General features: G+C 40.7%; 1 protein-coding gene across 2 annotated transcripts in view; it reads right to left on the bottom strand.

The window, feature by feature from the left end:
- TIAM2 (TIAM Rac1 associated GEF 2) overlaps positions 1-24,359 on the bottom strand; it is a 188,904-nt gene that overhangs the window by 41,606 nt on the left and 122,939 nt on the right. Inside the window, exons 10-15 of one of the 2 annotated variants that reach the window (XM_068406037.1) lie at positions 21,073-21,135; positions 15,440-15,607; positions 12,656-12,766; positions 12,114-12,192; positions 11,077-11,169; positions 9,737-9,997 (exon numbers count right to left, since the gene is read on the bottom strand). In XM_068406037.1, the coding sequence (XP_068262138.1) occupies positions 9,737-9,997; positions 11,077-11,169; positions 12,114-12,192; positions 12,656-12,766; positions 15,440-15,607; positions 21,073-21,135 (775 nt within the window). Of the gene's footprint in view, positions 1-5,219; positions 5,257-9,736; positions 9,998-11,076; positions 11,170-12,113; positions 12,193-12,655; positions 12,767-15,439; positions 15,608-21,072; positions 21,136-24,359 lie in introns of those variants that run through there. The other variant, XM_068406029.1, reaches the window with a different exon arrangement.

Here is a 24,359-nt window from a genome sequence, read left to right as displayed (position 1 = left end):
CCTCCCTCTCCCCATTACAGAGTTTCCATAACACGGCTGCATGGTTTAGATGGAAATGAGATATTACATGTGGCTAGTAAGGTTAAGCCAGGTGTATGGAAAGCTGCATTTTTCCTTGTTGTGTGAATTCTCCAGACCGATCAGTTAATTTTGATAAGCTTGCAGTTCCCATATTCTTCCAGCCGATGCTACTATCAAGAGAAAAGTAAGTTTCCGAGAGAAGATAACAAATATTTCCAAAATCCCTAGTGCAAATAACATTAAAGCCTGAGCCAACTCTCAGAAAGGTACAAAGCCCTGGTGGTCTTAATTCCTTTAGACTTACTGAAAAACAAGGAGTGGTAGGTGAAGCATTCCAGCATTGCCTGGAGAAGAGAAATATCAGTGTGGTGAATTCTAAAAATGCTCCCTTGGAGACTAGTGTTCATAACTTCAGTTAAACAGTTCAGCCTGGCAGGTAGCACGCATGTGCTTATTTCTTTTGGTCCGATACAACTAAATATATTTCAGGTTTTCAACAGTGTATTTAATCTTTTGTAATGAAGTTAAAAAATAGGTATATAAGCATTTCCTTCTGTATCCTTTTTCTTTCTGAAAGACTTCTGGAAATATCTCTCAAAAAGTAACTATTGATCTGAAGGAATTTATAGAATGGCTTTCAAGAGACATTCCCACAATCTTTGTTAAAGAAGGCATCCAAGTTTTACCAGAGAGATAGGAAGGGTTCTGGGTTCACTAGTTCAGTTATGAATAACTTGTATGTCTGGCTTATGGGAGGATCAGACCTTTCAGTTCTTTGGCTCATGTTATCTCCTGCAACCAGCAAGGAAGGTGCACCCAGCTGCTGGCATCCAGGACAGAGCCCACGAAATCTGCAGCCCTTTACATTTCTGTCTAGGCTGTAAAGAGCACATTAACTGTGGTCAGGAAGGAGAAAAGCAACAAAGTTCTGGGAGGAGAAGAGAAACTCCCACAGAAGATTCATTAACTGTCCCACAACAGACATTTGCACTGGAGAAATTGCTAGTAAAAGTGAGGAGGGCCTAGAAGATGAGGTGTGTGGATAAAGCTAGGTAGCTTTAGTAGAGCTGTGATACAAGAGGACACTGGAGTTGTTCCAAGGTTTTCATCATGAAGGCCCAGGTTGGAAACATCAGGAGGTGTTTGGAGGTTCTTTAAGGACTTTACACAAAAGCTATTTTTTTCCTCTAAACCTTCTTTGGCCAGAGAAGGATGATTATAAATTTAGTGATAAGTCAGCTGAAAACAATTCAGAGCCCATAACACAAAAATGGTCCAACTCAAGTAACATGTGGAGAGCTAATTTCCACCTAGGAAAAGTGCACTGAAAGGTCCTACTTTACCTTAAGCTGTTGATCTATTTCCTCTGCATGTCACAGCAGCCAATAAATAAACAAATAAATAAATACTTTTTTTGCACTCTTGTGTCCTACTAGTACAAGCCTTGACATAAGAAAAATGACTGCTACAGACTGAGCTTATTCATGAGGAGTTCTTACAGCTACATTTGATTTCTAGACCAAAAGCTGTCTCCAGGTAGCTCCTGCACTAAGGAAACAGATCTCAGAGAAGGCAGGTAGACAAGAAACCCAGTTGCAGCCCCAGATGAGAAATATCCGTTGAAACACATCATAACCTCCATCACTTCAAGCTGAAAGCCAAAGCAATTTGATTAGGCTTTCATCTTCACTGGGGTTCTCTGTGAAGCTCGGCTAATGACTGAGGTACCATGGACGCCACATACAGATTCTTATTAATCTTCAATTAAGTTTTCCAGAATTATGGGAGTGTTCATGTTAGCTCAAACTCAGTAATTTTAACTGGAATTTATATAAGTTTTTAACTACTGCACAGTGCAAGTTCAGTTGTTTCCCCACAGCTGGTACTCACAGGCAAGTATTACTACTTCAGCGTTCACACTACAACGTTGGAGGAAATTCAAAACAATTTGTGTGCAGTAACTGTGGTTATTAACTGTACAGTGGCTTACAGCTTTTATGCTGCTTTAACTAACAGTTCAAAAGGTAGTTAAATACTAAATTTACTACCATTTAAAAAACCTCTTCCCCTTTTTGTCTAGGAAATTTTCAAGTTATTCTGAAAGCCTTTGACCTAATTTTAGATACCAACTAGCTCAAATTCTCATTGCTAAATTAACCTGACTCGAGTCTACTAAGACAAGTAAACTATGGGGAAACTTCAGTTTCTAGAAAACAAAAACTAAACATGTTAGAGAAACACAAATAAAATGCACTGGATTTTAATAATTCAGAAAATGTTTAATCTCTGCAAGATACTTAGGCTTTTATTACTTGTTGTCCTAGGCAGTTTGCAACTTATTTTGAGACTGTCTGGAAGGTATGGTCTCAGCTTAGCTTCAAGGCTGTAACAACTGACTCTTTGGCATAGCTAGAAACTTCATTCAGGAATTCATTCAAGATGTTAAATCTGGAAAGAAAATTAGCGTACAGCTGTCATAACATCAGTCTTCCTAGATAGGATTCTTAAAAGCAGAATTAACAGATGCCTGCCACTGACAAGACTAATTGTTACCAAACAAGACATGCTGTTACAGGCCAGACAAGACAGTTCCCTTCATGGCCCCTCTCATCCAGATGCTTTGGCTTCAGAGAGCAAACTATGAAATACCAGAAGGTGCTCTACATGCTTCCTGAAGGACAATGCAACCAGGCTGCTGCTTTTTGCAGATCTGCCCAGACAAAGAGAAACTTGTACTTCTGGCCAGGGTCTGAAACGATCAAGCTGGACAAGTCTCCTTTGTTCTCATCCTTCAGTGAGGAAAGTGAGGCTGCTTCTTTAAACACTCCACATTTTCATGTTCAGAAAAAGTCAGTATGTTCAGGCAAATATTCTTGTATCGTACAGCTTGTTTAAGACATGTTCTGCCACATGCTGAACAGTGGCTTAGCTCCAGTCAGCCACCTACTCCTGCAAGTGTGACTTTCTGTAGGCTGCTTTATGCTCTGTTTTATTTTCTTTTTCCTAAATATCTGCAGAAACATCCATTTTGAAGTCAGAGCAGAGTCCTTTAGATCCCTTGGGAGTTCCTTTGTTGGTTAACTGTTCATCATGAAGCAAAGTAATTTGACTCATTTGCTAATTCAGTAATCAATAGAATATACAAACTAGCAACATCACAGGAAATAGCTGCTTGCACTTATTTAGCAACGCCTGATTAGCCCCTGCACGTCAATGGTACGTTTTTATACGGTTATTTAACTTTCTAAGCTTTCTCTGTCCAAGTATCTGCCAGTCAGACAACTGTTCAGGCTTTTCAGTTTTAAGCTTAACACTTCATGCTGGCTTCTCAAATTGTTACCTAAATACATTTGTTTCTGAAGTGTGTAACAAATGCCTTCTTATATGAAGGCCAGTGTTATCTGTAGCTAATGCATCACCCTTCTATTCCAGTTCAACAACTGGAGATGTGTAGCTGCAGTATGGAGGAGGGAGACACAGCAGAGCCCATGTTGGGTGGCTACCGCCCTCTACAAGTATCAGCAAAGGCTGCAACCCACTGCTGCCCTTAGGTCTTCCAGGCTGGGGCTGCCGGACACGCAGGGGTGCTGTCAGTGGCTCCTCTCCTGGTCTCTGCTGCTACTGCAGGATTGCTCATGTGGGACGGCTTTGGTCATTCTCAGAAGTCATTTGCATCAAGAAGAGCTGGAAAGCAAACAGAGCTGGCCCTGCCCAGGTACTAAGTGTGTCACCTTAGTGGTACATTTTCTCCTCCATCTCAGATTTATAGGCACAAAAGTAATGAAAACAGAAAGAAAAAATTGGGAAAAAAGAGAAGTTACTTAATAGTTTAGCAAGAATTTGTGGCTAGCTTAGTGTCGTGGTTTAAGCCCAGCTTGCAACTAACCACCACCCAGCCGCTCGCTCACTCACTCCCCCCCACAGCAGGATGGCAGAAGTGAATTGGAAGGGTAAAAGTGAGAAAACTTGTGGGATGAGATAAGAAGAGTTTAATAATTGAAATAAAATATTATTATTATAACATTAATAATAATAATAATAATAATAATAATTGTAATGAAAAGGAAAACAACAAAGAGAGAAAAATAAAACCCAAGAAAGACAAGTGATGCAAATGAAAACAATTGCTCACCACCAACCGACCGATGCCCAGCCAGTCTCCAAACAGCAGACCTTCCTGCCAACCTCCCCCCCAGCTTTACATGCTGAGCATGACGTCATATGGTGTGGAACATCCCTTTGGTCAGTTGGGGTCAGCTGTCCCAGCTGTGTCCCCTCCCAACTTGTGCACCCCCAGTCTACTCGCTGCCAGAGTGGTGTGAGGAGCAGAAAAGGCCTTGATTCTGTGACAGTACTTCTCAGCAGTAACGAAAACATCTCTGCATTATCAACACACAGCACAAATCCAAAACGCAGCCCCATACTAGCTACTACGAAGAAAACCAGCTAAAACCAGCACACTTAGACAGTTAGTTTTTAAAATTTCTCAACCTACCTTACCTGTGTGAAATACAGAACATCTGCTGTTTGAGATGTTTTAAATTATGCTTAAGGCACTCGTCTATATGTGGATGTCTCTAAGTTTATCATCATTAATAAATCTCCTTGCTGTCCATATTGTCACTCCACAGAATTCAGTAGCTTAGGCCATGTCATGATTTATGCCTACATATGAGCCAGAAGGTGCAGCTCCACAGGGTTTAATGGAGTTTACACCAGGAAAAAAAAATTTGGCCCACTGACTTCACAGGGATTAAATCATAGCAGCGTTTAACAAAGCAGAACAGAACACTCTTTCAGTAGAAAAGCACAACAAAGAGCATTTAAGGCTGTCCCATTTTATAGCATAAACAATCTTTTAATTTGCAGCATACGCATCTAGCAGGAAGCCAACAGGACAGTTTGTCAAGTGCCAGCAAGAGCTCATTAAACCACCACTCTTGGGAAACACTCCGTATTGCAAAACACGCAGTAAGCAACGAGAGCTCCTATGGATCCAGCTTCTGAAGAGGCAAACAATTTCTTTGAATTAACTTCTACAGTGCTACAGACCCAGGTACTGTCACAGGACAGATCTAGTCTTTTCCCAGCGATTCACAAGAGCACAGGACAGACGCTTGCGTTAACAGCACAAAAACAGCTGGAGCGGGAGCCAACATACCACGGTTGTCCAAGACCACTGTAAACACACACCTCACCTCTGAGCTTACTTTGATGAACGGCCACTGCATGTTCTATCACACCTATATGGCTTCCTGCTGAAGTAAATTGGGTAATGAGTTAAAAAAAAGAAAACCCGGCAGAGTCATCCATCTTCAGGCAGATAAGTGGTCATGCTGCATAGACAACTACATGTCTACATTAAAAAGAGGCACTGCTTTTCTACTGTGTTGCCTCACACCATGCAAAACTACCGGATATCTGGTATTAGATCCACCAGGCAAGAGGGAGCGATATTTGCAGACCTGTACAACTAACACAGATTAGGGACCACATCTAACAGGACTGTGGGTGTCTTCAGGACTTAGGAAGCTAAGATGCAATATTCACCTCTTCTGAGCGCAAAAGAGTTTCCTGTGAAAGAATAAAAATAAATTTATTTGATTCCTCACACATGCAGTGCAATGAAGGTTATGCCCTACAGCACAATGAAGAGAATTTAAATGTTGAAACAGCAGCTAGGCAAACAAATAGGACCTGATTTGGGAAGAACTAAAAGAAGAAATTATTTTAGAAATATTTTTCAGTTACGTTTTAGTTTTACTTTTGTTTACTAAATGCTTTGAATGTTACATTAAAAGACACTTACGAAATGCTTCAAGAACTATGGGCAAACAGCAACAAGCAGAGCGGTCTGAGACAGCGCTCCAGGCACAGCCCCCAGCTGCTGGAGGCTACAGACCACCTTAGCTTCACGTCCTCCTGACTTTGTCTCTTAAGAGGCACACACAGGTCTTTCTGATATTCACGCTGGGTTGGGGCTGGAAAAGGATGGAGGGAGCGCTACCTGGAGAGGTGCGTGCAGCAACATGCAAACAGCCAGCTGGCTGCAGAGCCAACCTCTGTCTCCTTTTTCCTCCCTCAACTCGGTGGTATCTCATGAAGCTGAATGAAGCAAAGTTTTCTGGAGAAGCTGTGAGTTGCAATTACACTTTACAGAGGCATCTAAACCATCTAGCCTCTCCCTTGTCAGCAGCACCCAAGCCTTCTTGACTGCTCCTGGGACCACACTTCCAGAAAGATGGGCCGGATAGGAACCCAGACCCCACACAGAACGTAAGTGCCCTACCCTAAAGATGAGGGGTACAACGGGGAGTGAAGGAACAGCATGTCCATCTTTTTTTTTTATTATTATTATTTTCTTTTTTTTTAATGTTTTCTTTCCCATTTACCTCTCTAACCCTTCCAGATGAAAGTGTTTTTTCATGGGAACTTGTTAAAGCATATCCAAACTGCCATTCTCCACTTTTTTCCTTTTTTTTTTTTAAACAGAGAGATCTATTTACAAATTAGGGTTGATTTCAACAGTGTCAGCTATCCAGAAATGACAGCTTATTTGTCAAAAACCCACTTGCTGGGGAAAAAAAGAATTGCCCAACTGACAGCAACTCAGATACTGCAATGGGTTTTCACACCTACTAATGCTTCTACCTCCTACCTCAGCACTCTATAGATATACCATTAACCCACACGGAGTTGCCCTAAAAATACAGTTTTCAATTCTCGTGCCTTCTCTTCTATTTATTCCTCAAATATCAATGCCACCTTAAAATGCGTCATTTTTTTTCCTTCAAAGTTGTAAGAATTCCTGTCCAATTCCCTCATTTTTAAATTCTGTACAAATATCTGTTTAATTTCCTTAGCACTGGAGCTTGGAGCAAATTTAGTTGCTCTGTTACTTGGTTTTCCACATTTATGAATGCATTTTTTAAAAGTATTTCATCTCATTTCTTTTCCAGGATAAGCTTATTACTAGCCAAGCAGCTAAGCAGTAAGCACATAGCATTGCCATGTGGGAGATCAAATGATATGACCACAGCAGGTCCAAAATACAGCTACAAGGGTATAGCTGTCTGGGAGAAAACGAATCACTCTCACAGAATATCCCCTGGGAATGATTTTTAGGAGTGGCAGAGTTAGTGGCTTTGGAGAAAGTCAATCACTTCCCTTCTGCAGAGTAAAGGCTGCCAAAGTTTGCCACGAGGTATAACTGGGTATCCTCAATGTAGCAGAACACGTAGGAAAAGGTATTCATCAGAGTTATGCTAAGCAGTTACAAAACTGTAAACAAATGTGGACAAACTATTACCAGACAAGTTATATGAAGCCAGTGATTTAAAATAAATTCTGTTTTGCTTTGCCTGGTGGTCGTCACCAAGGCACCAAGCAGGGTATTACTGCGTGACTCAGTGCTGACAATTTCCATTTTCCAAGCATTTTGTTAATTTTAGCTCATTAATCCTCTTAGTACTCTGGAAAGATAAATACTTAATTTTTAAAAACAGGGAGGTGACAGCAGAAACACTAAGGTTTTTAACTCCAGGTATGTACCTTGAGCCAAACTGTGCTTGATTTTTGAAAGAGGTCCCTCTCCACTGGCATGAACTGACTTTCAACGGTGCTGTCTTGGAAAAACAGGCTCAACATGGACAAGCAAATGTCAGAAACTATTTTTGAAAACTGTGGTCTTAAGAGTGACTCATTCAACTCTACCAAAGGAGACAGAACAGCATTAAACATTGGATGTGAATTTAAGAGTCTCCGGCCTCCAAATGCCTGCTCGGATCATGAAATCCCCCCTCTTCTTATCTAAAGCCTTATTCAATTCCTGAGTGAGTAACAGGACATAGAACAGTTAAACCCTTTATGATTACCTATTAATTCAAAGTAATGCCATTTTCTTCTCTTTCCATTTGAATCCGATCAGATGATCAGACACTAAGCACTGAATTCAATAAACATCAAAGTCCTCCTCACGAAGCTTAATTTAGAACTATTTGTTCCCTTTCAGAATAAAATAAATCTTCCTTAGCTGCTTTTAAGCAGAAAAGCAAATATACTATGTCCCTTTATCCACTAGTGCTTAGAGTATAATACATACTCCAGTAATTTCCTATTATAATGGAATACTTGCACAGGTTGCAAACTTACCCTGGAGGACTGAGGAATCTAGTGAATGGACACATACATTTATTATACTGAATACTCCAGGTAATGCTGGCCTATGATATCAAGCCAACAAGCTGAATGATAGCCCTGGTATAATTATGTAATTAATTAGCTCTATCATAATTTTTGTTTTATGACACTAACTTTTATGTGCCACTAGTCAATTTAATGGCATTTTAAATTGAACTAAGGCCCCTGAGAGAGATGCTACTTACTGTATCACAAATCTTGTATTCAGATTTCTTTTAATTTCAAAAGATGACCCAATAAAATTGCTTTATAATTAAATCCATTCTAACAAATTCTCCTATGTGATTCTTTTTCTTCTCCCATTCTTAATTATGAAAAAAATTCCAATCGGAAAACACTTGCCACCGTAATTATATACAAAAATCATTGATCCCTTTTTGTACCTCTTGCTGCTCTCCTTGCACAGCAGTGCGCCCTGGCTAGCTTTCCTGCAGAATTTTACTAGCATCCCCCAGAGGTACAGAGAGGAAACTGCACCTTTTACACTCAAGAAACTAGAATTAAATTTGCTTCTATCTTGTTTGAAACATAGTCAAGGCGTGAGAAGGAAGGGGAGCAAATCCCCACATACTTTCTATTTCAGACAGGCGTTTACAAGTATACTGGTATCACAAGATGTATTTCTCACGTGAAGTAAGATCAGCTAAAGGAAGGGAAGGGTGACCACGGCTCTCCTCCACCCAGCATTGCAGTGCCCCTCTTAGTGCCACCTCCTATTTCCAGCCTAAAAGGCATCCCAGCAATGAGCAGTTGCACATTCCTTGGGGCTGGGGGGGGGGCATGGTGTCATCCAGGACCAGTCCTTATCACGTAGGTACCACGCACCACCTTCCCTGCCTGGTGCTCCTCATATGGAAACCCATCAGCGTCTCACCCCGACACATCACTGTTAGGATATGTCCTCCACTCAGTGTTTAATACAGTGGTATTACATTCAGAAATATGAGCAGGTAGTAGCAAAACAACCCCTATGAAAGCTGTTTTCATAGGCTTTATTCTACACGGCGAGCGGCTGTATCCAATGGGAACACAATAGTATCACTGGGTAGGAGCAGAGCTAAATGACTCCTTCCTGAGGTGATGATGATTATTGCATTTAAGGTACCCTTAATGTATGCAGTACTTTACTATATGTAAAGCATGGTAAACACAGAACAATACTTCTGCCTCTGACAGCAATCACATCATTTTAACCACCAATGCCTGGGAAATGGAAGTACTGGAGGTACTCAACATGACAAAGAACAGTTAAGAGAGCACTTGATGATACTGGATGGTGCAACCAAACAGATTGAAAGAATATCATTTCCCTGCAGAAATTACCATATTCCGTTCCATTTCTACTTTCTAGAAAATAATGAAATAACAGACAGATATGGAGCATAAATGGAATTTAAACAGTTTGTACCTGGGTTTCTCACTGAGGCAAGCACAGGATTTTGAACATAATTGAGTTTTAAAAAACAGTGATGTTAGAAGTCAGGTGACAGTAACGAAATTATTGTCAGCCTCTTACCATTTGCTGTGTTCTTTTTGAAGTTATCTAGAAACTCTTCCAGAAGCTGTGACTGGTTTGGAGGGGGCAACAAACTCTTTGGGTCTCTGGAAATGTCACCATCTGACCACGAGGCACATAAGGGTTGCTGGGTCCCATAATGGTTCATCCTCAAAGTGAGCATTACGCTTCTCTCCGAAAACAGTAACTCCATCTGCCTGAGGTCAAGATCGGACACAGCCTCTCCATTTATGCTCAGGATTTCATTGCCTACTCCGAGGCCTGGGAGCATGTGAAAGGAAGGAAAACAAAAAAAGAAGGGCATATAAAACGTTAAGGGTCACAAACCAAACCTTACGCTGTTTCACCTTTTATTTTTGTGATTGTAATTCAAATAGCCTAATCCTACCACAAGTCCACTCGAATCGATGGGAGATTTATATGTGCTGTAATTATACAGTTCGACCTCATGCTTACTTTGATAGGTGTTACACATAGTACTGCAATTGAGTTGTTTCTTTCTAAAGATGCTACAGGATTTGGTGGGTGGGAGGGGAGCACAACTTTCAAGAAGATTAGAATAGGGGCACCTCTCAAGGCTTGGATGCCCTGAATTCATTCGAAAAGGCGATCAGTGTACAGCACCATAATACGTTTCATTATCCAAGTCTGGGAAGAACAAGGCACTAGTCACGCAGATCAAATCATTCAAGCCAAACTGGAACAACAGCAGATGGAGTCTTTATCAGCTTTTGTATAAACCTAAACAGTGGCAACCGCTGCCGTTCAAGGTTAGCAACAACCAAGTGGTCTTTACCCTCAGGAAGCGAATGAAACCCTCTATCTCTCTTTTTCTGGGTTTGTCTCTCTGCTTTTCAGAGAGCAGAACTGACATTATCCTGCTGTGCCAATGAAGAGAAACACGGTTCCTAAGCAGCGCAGTAGGGAAGGCACTCACGGAAACGTATGCAGAACACTATTTTGGGGAAGGAGACTACTTTTCATTTCCAGCAAAAGCGGAAGTGATGGGTCTTGGAGACTGACCAAGCCCATGAGGTTCCCCAGTGTGAGATGAACTCTTTTCCAGCCTATTCCTCCGTGCAAAAGCACTTGGTCAGATGGCTGAACACAGACCTTGTCTCCAAGGGTGAACAAGAACTCTTCCCACTATACTGAAATGATAATTCAGTTACTCTGTGTACATTGTCTTTCCTAATATCACATACTTCCTGTGGTCTTCAGGAAAGAAAACTATGAATAGTAAAAGAACCATTTCAGACAGCAACACTAAAGCTCCTTCGTGTTTTGGGACTTTAAAAAGTTAACAAAGTACAGTATTAAACATAAATACAATACAATACCTTCCTTGTATGCCAGTCCATCAGGGAGAACATCGCTTATAAATATACGGGTGAGATGCTGATTTTCACCAACTTGTGCTGTGACAGCAAAACCTGAAGTAAAAGAAGTTTAAATCAAATAAGCATTCTTGGAAACATTTCCCTTTTATTTGGTGTATTTAGTAGACTCTACACAACCAGAGGGAGGATACTTCTTGTGAGAGTATACCCACGGAGCATAGAGAACTTATCACATTGTTTCTCAGTCATTGTAAAATCTCTTAAAGTTAATAAGACTTTTCAACTTCCAGGAAATGTCATGCTGTGCTGTAAAAAAAAACAAATTACATTTCAAAAAAATTTTTTCTACCTCAGCCCTATATGACAATTCAATAACACAGCTCATCGTTATGGTAAGAGTTCTGCAGTGTGTCCATCAGACATAGAGGTCTCTTAAACAGATCCAAAAACTGGAAACCCAAACTATAAAGTAGCAAATCCATGTAGACCCGTGAGTGAGACAGTCCAGAAAGAAATAATTTATACCAACAGACCTGCAGCTAAAGAACAGCACAGAGCTGCCTTACAAAGGCATCTTTACAAGGTATATAGGTATTCCTAGGGATAACGCCTCCTACGGATAAAAAGCCTGTCAGAATTTGTACCAGAGGACACTCTGTTTATACTGTGCCAACAGACAATCCCACTACCAAAAAAGAAAAGGACAGACCTTGACCATGGCCTGACTGAGACCGATTGTATTAACCCTGGCAAAGGACATTTAACTTCTGACAATTCCATGCTTGAATTACTTGGCCAGCGGAGCAGAATTAGAAAGTGGGCTCTTCCCAAATGGAAACATAAGAAATGTTCTTGTCAGTGTAAAACAAGCAGTTTGGGTCTTTGTTATAATGCCTTGAGTTCTTTGCAGACTCAGATTTTGAGCTGTCAAGGATGGCTCTACCTGCTCTCAGAGACAGAAAACTCCCGAAGAGAGAAACTAAGCAATGAGAAGAACAAAAAGAAAAACTCCTGAGAGCTGTTTTGGTTAAACTTACCAAAATCACTTATGTTTTCAGTCTTTGTAAGATGAACATGATAAACATTTAAGGGACAAATTTCTATTTCATCATACACCTGTTGGAAAAAAACAGTAACAGAAGTCATCAAATTATGAAATTGCAAGCATCAAAACCTAAAGGTCCAGCATGGGAAATAAGCACAATATTCTTTGCATCAATAAAGAGCCAAAACTTGCTGTGTTTACACAGAGAACTGTGTTACTGTGCAAGCATTGCTGGTATCAGCAGGACTAAACGCAGACCAAGCTAAAGACAGAAAACTCAGCCTGCAGTAGAGACTGACACTTTGCTTTTGTACCAGAAGCCCCACTTAAATCTCCAAACAGTTCTTGAAGAGAGTGTTTCTAGTGCCTAGCCACTCAAATGTCTGCACAGGCACGGACTATGTGAATAAGGATGGCAGAATGCAATCCAGGAATAGCTTCAAAACCTTATTTTGTATCTAAATCACACATATTCATAGGTGATAATTCAACTGTAGCTTCAGACATCACAGAGCTTTATCTAAAAGGAGTCACACTTTCCTGGTCTACTATGTATTCGTATGGTTCGGGAGCACAGTACTCAGTATTTTCAGCAACTAGTCTTCTGAGTTGAAGGCCATAGTGTCTTGGCTCCAGCTGTTTCATCTAAGGAATAAAGAGAATGGGGTTTGGAATTTGCTTTTTATTTCCAGAATCCCAGAAAACAAAGAAGTGACACACACACAGAAAGCTCTTAAGAAATCATGCAAAAGCAATCCTCAACAAGTCATTTTCTAACTGTTTTTGTGGTATAAACGAAACTAGCTGCATTGCTTAGAAGATAAGGTTCAAGTGCAATTTCCATTTTCCCTTACGATCCTCCCAAATCCTTTCATAAACACTATGTCTTGGCTATTAGATTAACTGAGCATTGCTATATGTTTGCAAAGATATCACAACTGTTTTCTGTTCTTTTGAACTTACACTCACAACCATCTTTTTCTGTGACTACTTTTAATGACTCAGTTCTGCTCAGCAACTTTTTCTTCTGATGTAGAAAATGTATATGCATGTATGAGCTGTTAGGAGAGGGGATGTGAAACAGGTTCCCTCAGGGTTTGCCTTTATTGGATTTTATTTTTATTGCTGGGTTTCATCTACAATCAGAGAGTTTCACCTATTTTTTTTCACCACGTGAGGTCAAAGCAAAAATCCTGTCTCAACAGGAAGTCAAAGGGAAGCAGGAATATTCCCAAAGGATATTAGCCTGAAAGTGTCGAGCCCCTGATGGGAGTCTCTCTGAACATCAGGATGCTGGTGAGACCACTGCACAAAACATTTCATTTTTGCATATTAATAGAGCAACATTTCTAAAAGAAGAGGAAGCAACATTTCTAAAACAGGAGGAATGACTGCATCCCTTAGGGTTACTTAACCTCTTTAATGCATCTCTGCAGCTTACGAAATCTAAATCTACTATGTAACAACTAGTAATTACAGTAACATTTTATTATGTGCAACAGTTTATCAGTTGCATGTGTTCTGTATCCTGAAAATTGTATTCAAATACACATTTTTTTCTATATGTGCTATCCAAAAGCCTCAGATGGAAAACAGAAATGAGAAAAGTATAAACCCCATAAAGCATGAATAAAGGGGAAAAAAACAACAACCCCTTTGAAACTTTATCCTCATACACGTAACATTCAAACATGTTCTGTTAAGAAGAAAGATTCCTTACACTCACCAGAGCAGAATGAAAATGTAAGAAGGAAAAGAACCAGGATAGATGAGCAGAAAGTATTCAGCATTAGAGAATGCTTATGAAAAGCTTTAACACACAGAATAGAAAGAAAAAATAAAACAGAAAAAAAGTTTAAGAAAAAAATCAAATAATTTAAAAATAAATTTTTATGCGATACAGACATTTAAAAATTAAAAGTCAGCTTTACAATCACAAATATTTTGGAATGATGGAGTAAGAGAGGTAAGGAATTTCCTTTTCAGCTTAATTTTATGTTTATAAATTTTATTTCCACTTTCAGGGGTCTTGCATGTCACCATAATGACTTCCAAATGTTTCAGCTCTGCCTTGCCATCTGGCGGTCAAACAATGTTTCAGACAATCCCTTTAGCCCAGTAAAGTGAATTTTTAAAAAGTAAAGCCAGGTAATAAACTGTTTCTCCAGGATTCAGTTTACACCGGCAAAAGTAACAAGAGTATAATTTCTTCTCAGTGATGCCATGGAGACGCATTGTGACTTGACCAAGGCTGTGTGCTTATTTTGATTTAAAAAAAATAGTTAACCCTAGATTTTTAAAAACTTGTATAATTTCATAATTTTTTTGTTTACAACATTACCAGGTGGAAAAAGCCATTAAATTGGGTCCTTTCCTCCATTAGAAGCCTCAAAATTCATTAACTTCAAGCCAGTTGAATGAGCTCACCTGAAAGTTCATGCTAACCTATGCCAAAACCTACAGCTGGATTTTGTACAGAGCAGGACTCCTTTTTTCTGGTTTTCCACCTTTACTCGTGAAGTAAATAAACTATATTTACCACTTGTCAGAAAACAGAACTTGGGAGTAAAAAGTAAGTTTTTCCAAAAAGCTTGTTTGCATGCTTTAAGTGACTTGAATCCTGAAGTTAAGAGCTAAATTCAAGCACTGACACATGTGGAGACAAAGGTGCTAGGTATGTTGCGATGTTCTAGAGGTGGTGGTCTTTTGTCTGTAGTTAAAATTGGTATTTCTACTTTACCTTCAACCTGTGACTCAGTTTTCTGTCCCAAGATCTATAGCAATCGCTCTCAAATGGCTGGCGCTGAGTTTCAGAAGGGGATGAAGTCTTTGAAATTCACAAGTAGCTCTGGTATTTAATTAAAAGTTTAAAAGGGTCCTTTAAGAAGCAAACATATATGATAGCCTTTGTCACAGCCGTATTAAATGTCTTAATCTCCTGGCATTAACTCAACCAGTCCTTGTTATTCTTCTGTGATTAATTTGAGCAGAACAACTGGGTTCGCTGCAATGACAACATGGAGTGGACACATGCTGAGATTACTCAGGGGCTAACTACCTGGCAAACCATTACTGCTCTTTAAGTGTTCACTGTGCGTTGTCTTGAGCAACGCTTCTTGAAAACCTTTCCACAACTCTGCTGCCTTGGCTACAATACATAAATAACACAACTAAAGGAAATAAAGCAATGACCCTTAATACAGTGACAGGGAGATGCTGGTATTATGCTCTCACTATTTAGGCATCCCCTGATATATTACCTTCCTTCTCAAGTCCACAGCTATTAACAAGGTGTGATCGTACATGAAAAATGAGTACCTTGCATGCCAAAGACAAAACATCTTCCACCCTGTGCTCTGGCTTGAGGGTCAGTGCCACTCCTTGGCCGCCACAGAAGTGAACGTATGTCTGTGTTTCCCAAGCGCTCTCCTTCTGGATGCTCTCTGGCACTGAGCAGTAGACGTTCAAAAAGTCATCGACTTGCTGCTGGAAACAAGGGAGAAACGTACAACATATATGGATGTTGTAAAAAACTCCAAAAGTACAATTACACTGGCAGTTTGCAGTGGGTATGTATTTAGACATGGTAATGTTAATTTCCCCATGGCAAGACAGGGACAAAGTTCCGTTACCTGCTCTCATTCACTATCAAAGACTTGATTTTCTTGAGAACAGGTTGCACTTCCTCTGCATTACCATTACGGGCTTTTATGCTTTTATCTCATATTAATTGTGGATTTAACTCGAAGTGAAAATACGTAGCTATCTGATATTATATCACAGTGGGAATAAATTCTTAAGAAGATCTGACTACTACAATTTTACCTAATTAACAAATGCAAAAAACCCTTGGAATTACTGTAATTTTGATAGAAAATTATAATGTATTAAACTTCCAGCAGAGAGCACTGTGGAGCAAGGCTTGCCACAACATAATAAAGGACTAAAGCAGGAATAAAGTGTTCCTATTCTATTTACAGTTTAAGAACATATTGATTCATAGTTAGCACGGGGTATTTGCCTGTTTACCATTTTGGTTCCCATTCACCCTCGTTCCAAAGGCACTCTGCTTGATCAAATAACAACATCCACCCTGAATAAATCCCCTGTTGCTTTCTCACTCTTCGTTTTCACATTTTCTACTGCGCTGCACTTCAGGTTACATGTTTCAAAGGAAGCCACACAAGGAGAAGAAAAAACACTGAGTGCTGTTCAGAATTTGGAGTTTCACTTATATATTTGGGTCTGCCTATTCAGTACGTCACTTAAATGCACCCTTCAAGGCATTTAAGTCCACACAGACAGGCTCCCTGGATTCCCCTTACAGCCAATGGAAAGGGACAATAACCCCGTAAGGTGGCAGAACTGCCACACAGGACATATCTTAATAGATCCTGAGCTGTTCTCAGGAATGTCTACCTCCCCAATGCTTTGTCTTTGTTTTTTTTTGGTTCAGGGCTTTTGTTGCCTCCATAAAGCCCCTTGGATTATGCAATTCTTCCTCCTGGCTCTGTGGGGGAACAAGCCCAGCGGTGGACTGCAATTAAAAGCTGCAGGAAAATCACTCCACAAGGACTGCTTCCCTTGCTGCAGGCAGCAAAGTTATTGACAACAGTGTACCAGGAGCAACAGAGAGACCAATATTATTTTGGTTTTCCAAATAACAACCATGGCAGTGAAAATGATGTAGTAAGCAATCCTATTCAGGTAATTACTAAACAATGCAGAAACTCAGGTTGCAGCTGACCCAGAGTATGGCACAGTAATAATTTGACAACAGAGTAATGCTGGTTTTGGCAGAATAATATTAATGAACGAATGGCATTAACGAATCTTACACCTCTTGCTCAACTGTCCCTTCTAACTAGTTGAAAATGAAATTTCCATTAACACAGGTCCTTGGAAATCCTACTAAAATCCAGCAACTACTACACCTAACAGGAATCCTGTTATGCTACTGCAATTTATGGAGCGATGAAATCTACACCAGGTGAAGTTTCACCTCGGTGGCTGTGGTTCCAGACTGCTCATAACACTGGTTGTCAAAGAAGTTAATTCCCATAGAAGCATGGTCCTCTCAGAAAGCACTAGATCAAGCGCCTGGGAATAAATGCTGACCTCCTTCCATGGTGTAAATAACAGAAAGGAGAAAGGGCAAGGCAGGCTGCAAGAGCTGAGCAGGAATGAGTCAGACTCAATTCTCTGGCAGCTTCCTTCAGGGAAAACCGAAGCCATGTTGCCTCAGCTAGGGAGATGCTCCCAGCAGCTCAGAGGTTTGCAACTAGCACAATGGTTTATTGCACTGCAACGGCAGCTCCTCAAATCTGTGCAACTGAAATAAATCTCACTATTGCCAGAGATGAAAAAAAAAAATGCAACCCAAAACATAGAGGATGAAGGTGGCGAGAAACAGGTTTAAGGCCACCTTTTTCCAGAAGCTTTTAAGGCAGGACAGAAAGCTCTGCAGCCAACGTGAGATACTTCCCTTTCCTTGCCACGAACACTGGTGCTCATGCATATGCCTTGAGATAAACTCGCCTCTGTTATTAAACATGATTATGTTCCTTAACTGCAGTCAAGGTACTGTTGCTTCATCCACATTTTCCATCTCAGAAAATCTGACATGAAGACAGATTTTTTTTCCTGTTATACCTGCAGTGACTAATTCTACAATAGTTCATTCATTCATTGCCACATAGAGTTATAACAACCCATTCAATTTTCCAGAAATAGGCGCCAGGATTTGCAGACTGTCACACGTTGTGCCACAGGGCTGCTGCAGGACCAATAGGTTACTTCATAATTTCCCCCCCACTATTTGCCTCTGTTTTTATCATCCTTTTCAAGGAAAATACAGCCTTCCTGGCAGACTTCACTATTCGTCATTCGCTGCGCTCCTCAGGTAGCATTTTAGAAAAGTTTTGATGCTGTTTTTGTTTTTCATTTGAAATCAGCCAATGAGACCGGGCCGGTGCCAAAGTAACGGTTTTCAGTGAGGATGAATCACTTCTGAGTTGTCGTATGACTCATCAGAATGTCAGGATCTTAAAAATGCCCACGCTATATTTAATTCCCATTAAAAAAAAGGGTTTAGAAATAAGGTTGAGATAATAATAATAATGTTTTTCTAGAAATAAGGTTGAGCTCCAGAGCTCTGCTTCAGCACCTACACTAGGGTGTTTTTTTCAGTCTTGAAACACAACCCTGCTAAACTTTGTAAAAGCCTGGCCCAAAATCTGCAGGGACATTGCCCCCGTGTCAGTCCCCTCTCCCCAGGGGAGCGGGGCTGCAAGCTCCTGCCCGAATTTGGAGCAGGCTCCTTTTATCCAGCAGCTACAGAGAACACATAAACCCTGTTGCGAGAGCTGGGTCAAGAAGTCAGACCTCATCCCTTCCCCGACACGGCACCAAAGGGAGAGGACTTTACCCTGCCTGCTCCCTGGCACCTTCAAAACCTTCCTCTGTCTCCTCAAAAGGGTTCAGGAAGAACGAATGCTCTTGTTAGGCCAGAGGACAGGAGACCCACGGCAGACCCCTCGCACAAGGCAGCATCATCAACCTCCCAACGCTGAGGGGGTAGGTGCTAAACTGAGGGACTGTCATCACAGCCCTTCAGGAGAAACCTTCAGGGGGTGGACCCAAGAGATTTTGCCTCTTCTCAGGTTTGAGAGGGACAAAAACTTCCCATGTTTTAACAGGACCTGAGAGGAATGAATTGTGTTTGCTGTCTCTGAGGTGGGAAATGGATGCTATCTCACACCAACCCAGTGGTACATTCTGGAGGAATCTGTAAGTGTTCTCTACAGGAGATAATTTCACCCAGAAATCCCTCATAATTATAGTTTATTTTGAAAAGAGATAAGTGATTTGGTTTAAATACCTTCCCACCCCAGGAAATAACAAGCAAGTGGTCAAGTAACTAAGGGAATTCAGGTGTTTCAATATACTTCTTCAAAAAACAGACAAAATGTGAAGATACTTTCAGGAAGCAAAACAGCATCATAGGATTAGCTGCTGTCAGTGGGAGATGCATCTCTCAGTGGTATAACTTCTGCATAACTATATATTTCTTTCGTACCTAGCCATTAAATGAATGCACTTGATGAGAAAATAAACCATGTAGCACATAGGGACACAAAAAAAACAACATAAAAACCTATCAGAAATGATGAACTTTGTCCAAACCTTCCTCACAAGATTCATTACAGCTCTTCATTATAGTTAAACATTTTCAAGAGCAATATTTCATTTTCAATGCAGATTTTTATTTTTTGTCTAATACCTGCTACACAAACTCAGCTGAAAGAGAACAGAACTGTAGCATGTTTTTTTAAAGTCGTCTTTCAAATTTTAAACTGCATTGGGGAAATATCTGGTTCAGGGAACAAAGGAGGGTAGATAGGAAGACAAATGCCCTTTTGAGTGTGGCACATGTTGCCATTAAAGAAATCCAGCTATACCATACAGAAAACAAAGTCCAGAAACCCTGTGCCTAAGACTTAATTTTAATTTTTCATTTGGAGCCTGCACAAGCCTACTGAGGGAGAAGGGCTCTGTCTGTGTAAGTTCCAGAGTACACAGACAACACTCAGTGGTCCTACACATATGCAGTTACGGATTTTGGAGCATCCTGCTTTGCTTCCAGACTGGGGGACAGTGACGTTAGCCCCAGGGAGGCTGCGGGAGCTGAGAGGGACCATGACTCATGCCAGGCAGGGGCAAGCAGCAGCTCTCCTCCTCCTGGACACCAGAGAAAATCAGCCGCAGCTATTTACTGAGTAACACTGTGAGGGGATGCTGCTTCCTCTTCTTTTACTTGGGCAACCTCCAGCTATATATTAACTCACACTTCTCTGCTGGTATGCTCTATGGAGTTTAGTTAGACTTTATTTGCCTTTATACTCAAAATACACAGGTTCTGTTTAAATAGGAGAAGGGGAAAAATACACCTTGGGTTTTACCATACTGTGAAGGATGCTTTCAAACAAGCTTGGTTCTGAATCTCTCTCAGTGTATACACTGTAACGATTAGTGTTGTGAAGAAATTTCCAGGGATTTTTAAAAAATTATTTAAAAAAAAAAAAAAAAAGACTTCCATGCACTTCCAGAAACTTTCATTAAAGTGGTTTCATTAGCAGAATTATAATCCTGCCATCTAACACTAACTGCATTTTACGAATCTCTGAACCAGCCTCATCATTGGGGGTGCTGATCGACAGCCGGCTAAACATGAGCCAGCAGTGTGCCCAGGTGGCCAAGAAGGCCAATGGCATCCTGGCCTCTATTAGGAATAGTGTAGCCAGCCGGTCTAGGGAAGTGATCGTCCCTCTCTACTCGGCACTGGTGAGGCCGCATCTTGAGTACTGTGTCCAGTTCTGGGCCCCGCACTTCAAGAAAGATGTTGAGGTTGTTGAAGCGAGTCCAGAGGAGGGTGACCAAGCTGGTGAAGGGTCTGGAGGGTAGGACCTACGAGGAACGGCTGAGGGAGCTGGGGTTGTTTAGCCTGGAGAAGAGGAGGCTCAGAGGTGACCTTCTTGCAGTCTACAACTACCTGAAGGGAGGTTGTAGTGGAGTGGGAGTCGGCCTCTTCTCGCAGGCAGCTAGCGATGGGACAAGAGGACATAGCCTCAAGCTTCACCAGGGGAGGTTCAGGTTGGACATTAGGAAGAATTTCTTTTCAGAAAGGGTTATTAGACATTGGAATTGGCTGCCCAGGGAGGTGGTGGAGTCACCATCTCTGGATGTGTTTAAAAAAAGACTGGACATGGCACTTAGTGCCATGGTCTAGTTGACATGGTGGTGTCAGGGCAATGGTTGGACTCGATGATCCCAGAGGTCTCTTCCAACCTGACTGATTCTGTGATTCCATGATTCTGTGATCATACACTTAGTGAAAAATATTCAGGAATTTAGTAACAGGATGGTGCAGAATGAGGACAGGCATATCTTACCTCAGCAGAGTTGGCTGAATTCTGGACACCAGCAGATCCATGTCCTCCAGCTGAATCAAAAATCTATTAAAAATATTAGAGATAAATAAATAGGCTAAACAAATAAACCCCTTTATTTCTTACCTGTGTTAGGTAAATTCTTTGAAAAACAAATCAAAAATAAACATGAAAACTAAACGTATATATCAACCTGCTAAACCCCAAGGATCTTTTTGTACTTTTTATTGCTTATTCTGACTAGAAGTACAAGTCTCCCTCCATAAAGAAAATTTAAGCAACTTTTCTCTTTCACGCTACATGCACATTCACATTCAAGTATGTATAAAAGCATTCATGTCTTTGTTTTCTTCCTATCTACTGTTTAGCAATAAGATTAAAGTCATTTATCTTCAAATCATGCACTATGCTCAAAGTTATTGTTTCACCCTTCAGGATATGTTAGGTACATCTACAAATCTCACAATGATTTAAAGGAACTATTTGAAATCATTGTTGCTGTTTTCTAAAACTTCCTACCCTACAGTTTTTCATCTCTTCTAACTGAGCAGTCAGCTTGACACACTACCAATGGAAACTTTTAGCTTAGCTTTAAAGGTGTACTTGACCCAAAACCCGCACTACTAAGTAATGAAAATAGCTGACTACTGGGGCTGCTTTGGAAGTGATGAAAGCAGAAAGTGAGACGTTTCCCATCTGTTTTGAAAGCTTAACTGTAACTACTAGTATCCCACAAAGGTGTTAGGCTTATTAATGAAATTTTTAAAAATCCAATAAATGTCTATGGATACAATCAGGGATTTTGGTGATAAGGGTTGTATAAATACATGGATATATCTATAGCATTTATACACAATGTTGAGCTTTGCAGTTAATAACATTACCCTCCTGAACCGCAAACATAAACAGCATTTTATTAACTCCTTCTGCAGTCAACAAATCAGGACAATATCAAACTTACACCTGAGCTTTTTTTGTTTAGGTTTTTCTTTTTTTCTTTTTCTTTTTTTTTTTTTTTTGGTGTACTAGCAAAAGCCTTTTGGATAATCCAAGACAACAACAGACTCTCTCTTAAAATTTCATACAAAATCCAGTTTCTGCCAATGCAATTAAAGGGCACCACTTCTGAACTTCCTCTTCCTTGTCTCACCCACAGAAGTAATCAAAGTATTTTATTGTTTATGATTTCTCAAAACAGTTTATCATTTAGACACAAGAAAGCAGATAAGCATTTAAGAAACTGAGGATAATGTGAGCCTAGACATCCCCCATCTGCTACAGTACAGTTTTATTAACTGATTTCTAAAAGACTGAGCCACTTCATTAATGTTTACGAAAGCCTCCCAGCATAGAAACTCCAAACCTTTTTTTTATTAATACCATAAAATTAAACTTAAGATAAAATTAAAAACTTCTCTGACACAACGATGTTCAAGAACATACCATCTAATTTTGAAGCTAGGGTATGGCAGATTAAAACATACCAGCTCCAGTCAAATGAACTTTAATCAAATCCAAGAAAGCAAGACATCTTTAACCTACTGTTTGACACAGACACACAACGAGCAGAGAAGCAGAGCTCCACTTCTCTGCTTAACCCAGTTTCCCAGTGGGCTGAAAGAGATGACAAGAAAGGCAGCTCAGGCCTATTCTAATTTTGATATACAATACACAATTATGTGCATACACACAAGTCTGAGCAAGGACGTGGCTCCCTTTTCAGCCACCTTCTAGGTTCATGGATCAGTTTTCAATCCATGCCCTTAAAAATTCCTCACTTTTATGAGTATGAGTCACAGCCCGGTGTTCTCCATGTACAACGCCCAGCATTTACATTTCCTCAATTTTTTTGTAGGATGTTTAATTTAAAAAAAAAAAAAATCAAATAAATACAAGAACCTCAGCTTGTGGATGAAAATAAACACTTTTTTGGGCCAGCTGGTTGCAAGGTTTGGAATATGGAGGTTGAGGACGCGCCGGGGGCACCTCCGCCTGTGCCAGGGCTCCCTCCTCCACGCTAGGGAAAGCACTGGGAGGGCAGCAGGAGCCTCCTCTCCTTGCCACAGAAATAAGATTTCCTGTCCCCGAGCCCCGCAGGATCCCCTTCACAGGCTATAAAGCGTATGGGAGGACATATTACCCAGCTAAGACAGTGCGAGGTATCAGCTCCGCTGGGAACAGAGCTAAAGGGCAAAACATCCCTTCCTTCAGGCCTCTTATTAATAAAGAAAGAGAGGTGCAGGACTCGCAGACCAGCCTTACCTGCTGGGAATCATGTGAAAAGGACGATACGGAGAAAATTTCTCTGTCAGTTCCCTCTTTCGTTAAGACAGACATAAGTTTTATTCTTATTCAATTTCACCATGTGAACACATCTTGATCGATATGCTAAAAGGCGTAACAGTCACCCCAAGAAGCTTCACCCCAGTGTAACACATAGATAAATATTTACCTATTAAAAATACCAACCACTAGACCAGAAAATCCTGACATGCTATTTTGCAACATTAAATCTGTTGCATCAGCTCTGGGACTATTGCAGTATGTGTACAGATAGGCTTGTCTAAATATTCCACAAGCAGATTACCAGACATGCAAGAACAGCTGATTTTCAAGTGCTGATCACAGATTTTTGACTAATAAAATCAAAATGCAAGGGCCAGGGAACAGCAGGAATGAAGTCACCTAATGAATAACACACAAAAATACTGTTTTGCAGGAGAAACAGCACACGTGGCAGAAGCTAGTGAAAACAGTAATGTTCTGAGTGTGGGTGCACCTCTACACCTTCTACATCACCATCAAGGAAGTGTCTCTGCTGTTATTTACCTTTTTTCCAGGGAGAAGGCAGTGAACTTTTATTTCACATTTACTTGTCTTCTTATTGAGAAAATACAGACTCCCGAAGTGTGGGGTTTACACTAAATGCCTGGATGGGCCATTATTTTCACAAAGAGAAAATGACCCTGTGAGATGCTGTAGCTTCATCAGCAGTAACGCAGCCCTTCAGCGGGAGCACGCATGACAACCCCTCTCCCCAGGGCCAGCCTACCCCAGCACACCAAACCTGTGCCAAGCCTTCAGCTGGTGTACACTGGCATGGCTTTATTAGTTAGCTGTCTACACCTACAGCTGGCCTCCTGCATGACAGCAGTCTTCTCCTGTTGGCTAAAATGTACTTCCAAGCAGGGCGTGCTGCTTTGAGAGGCCATGCCAAAGATGGCTGATGCTGCAGCAGCCTCTCCTCTTTTTCCCTTGAGGACTCACCTGCGTTACTCTATATTAAATTG

This window comes from Nyctibius grandis, chromosome 1, assembly GCF_013368605.1.
Source record: "Nyctibius grandis isolate bNycGra1 chromosome 1, bNycGra1.pri, whole genome shotgun sequence".
Taxonomy (NCBI): domain Eukaryota; kingdom Metazoa; phylum Chordata; class Aves; order Nyctibiiformes; family Nyctibiidae; genus Nyctibius; species Nyctibius grandis.
This window is presented reverse-complemented; position numbering and strand designations above follow the sequence as displayed.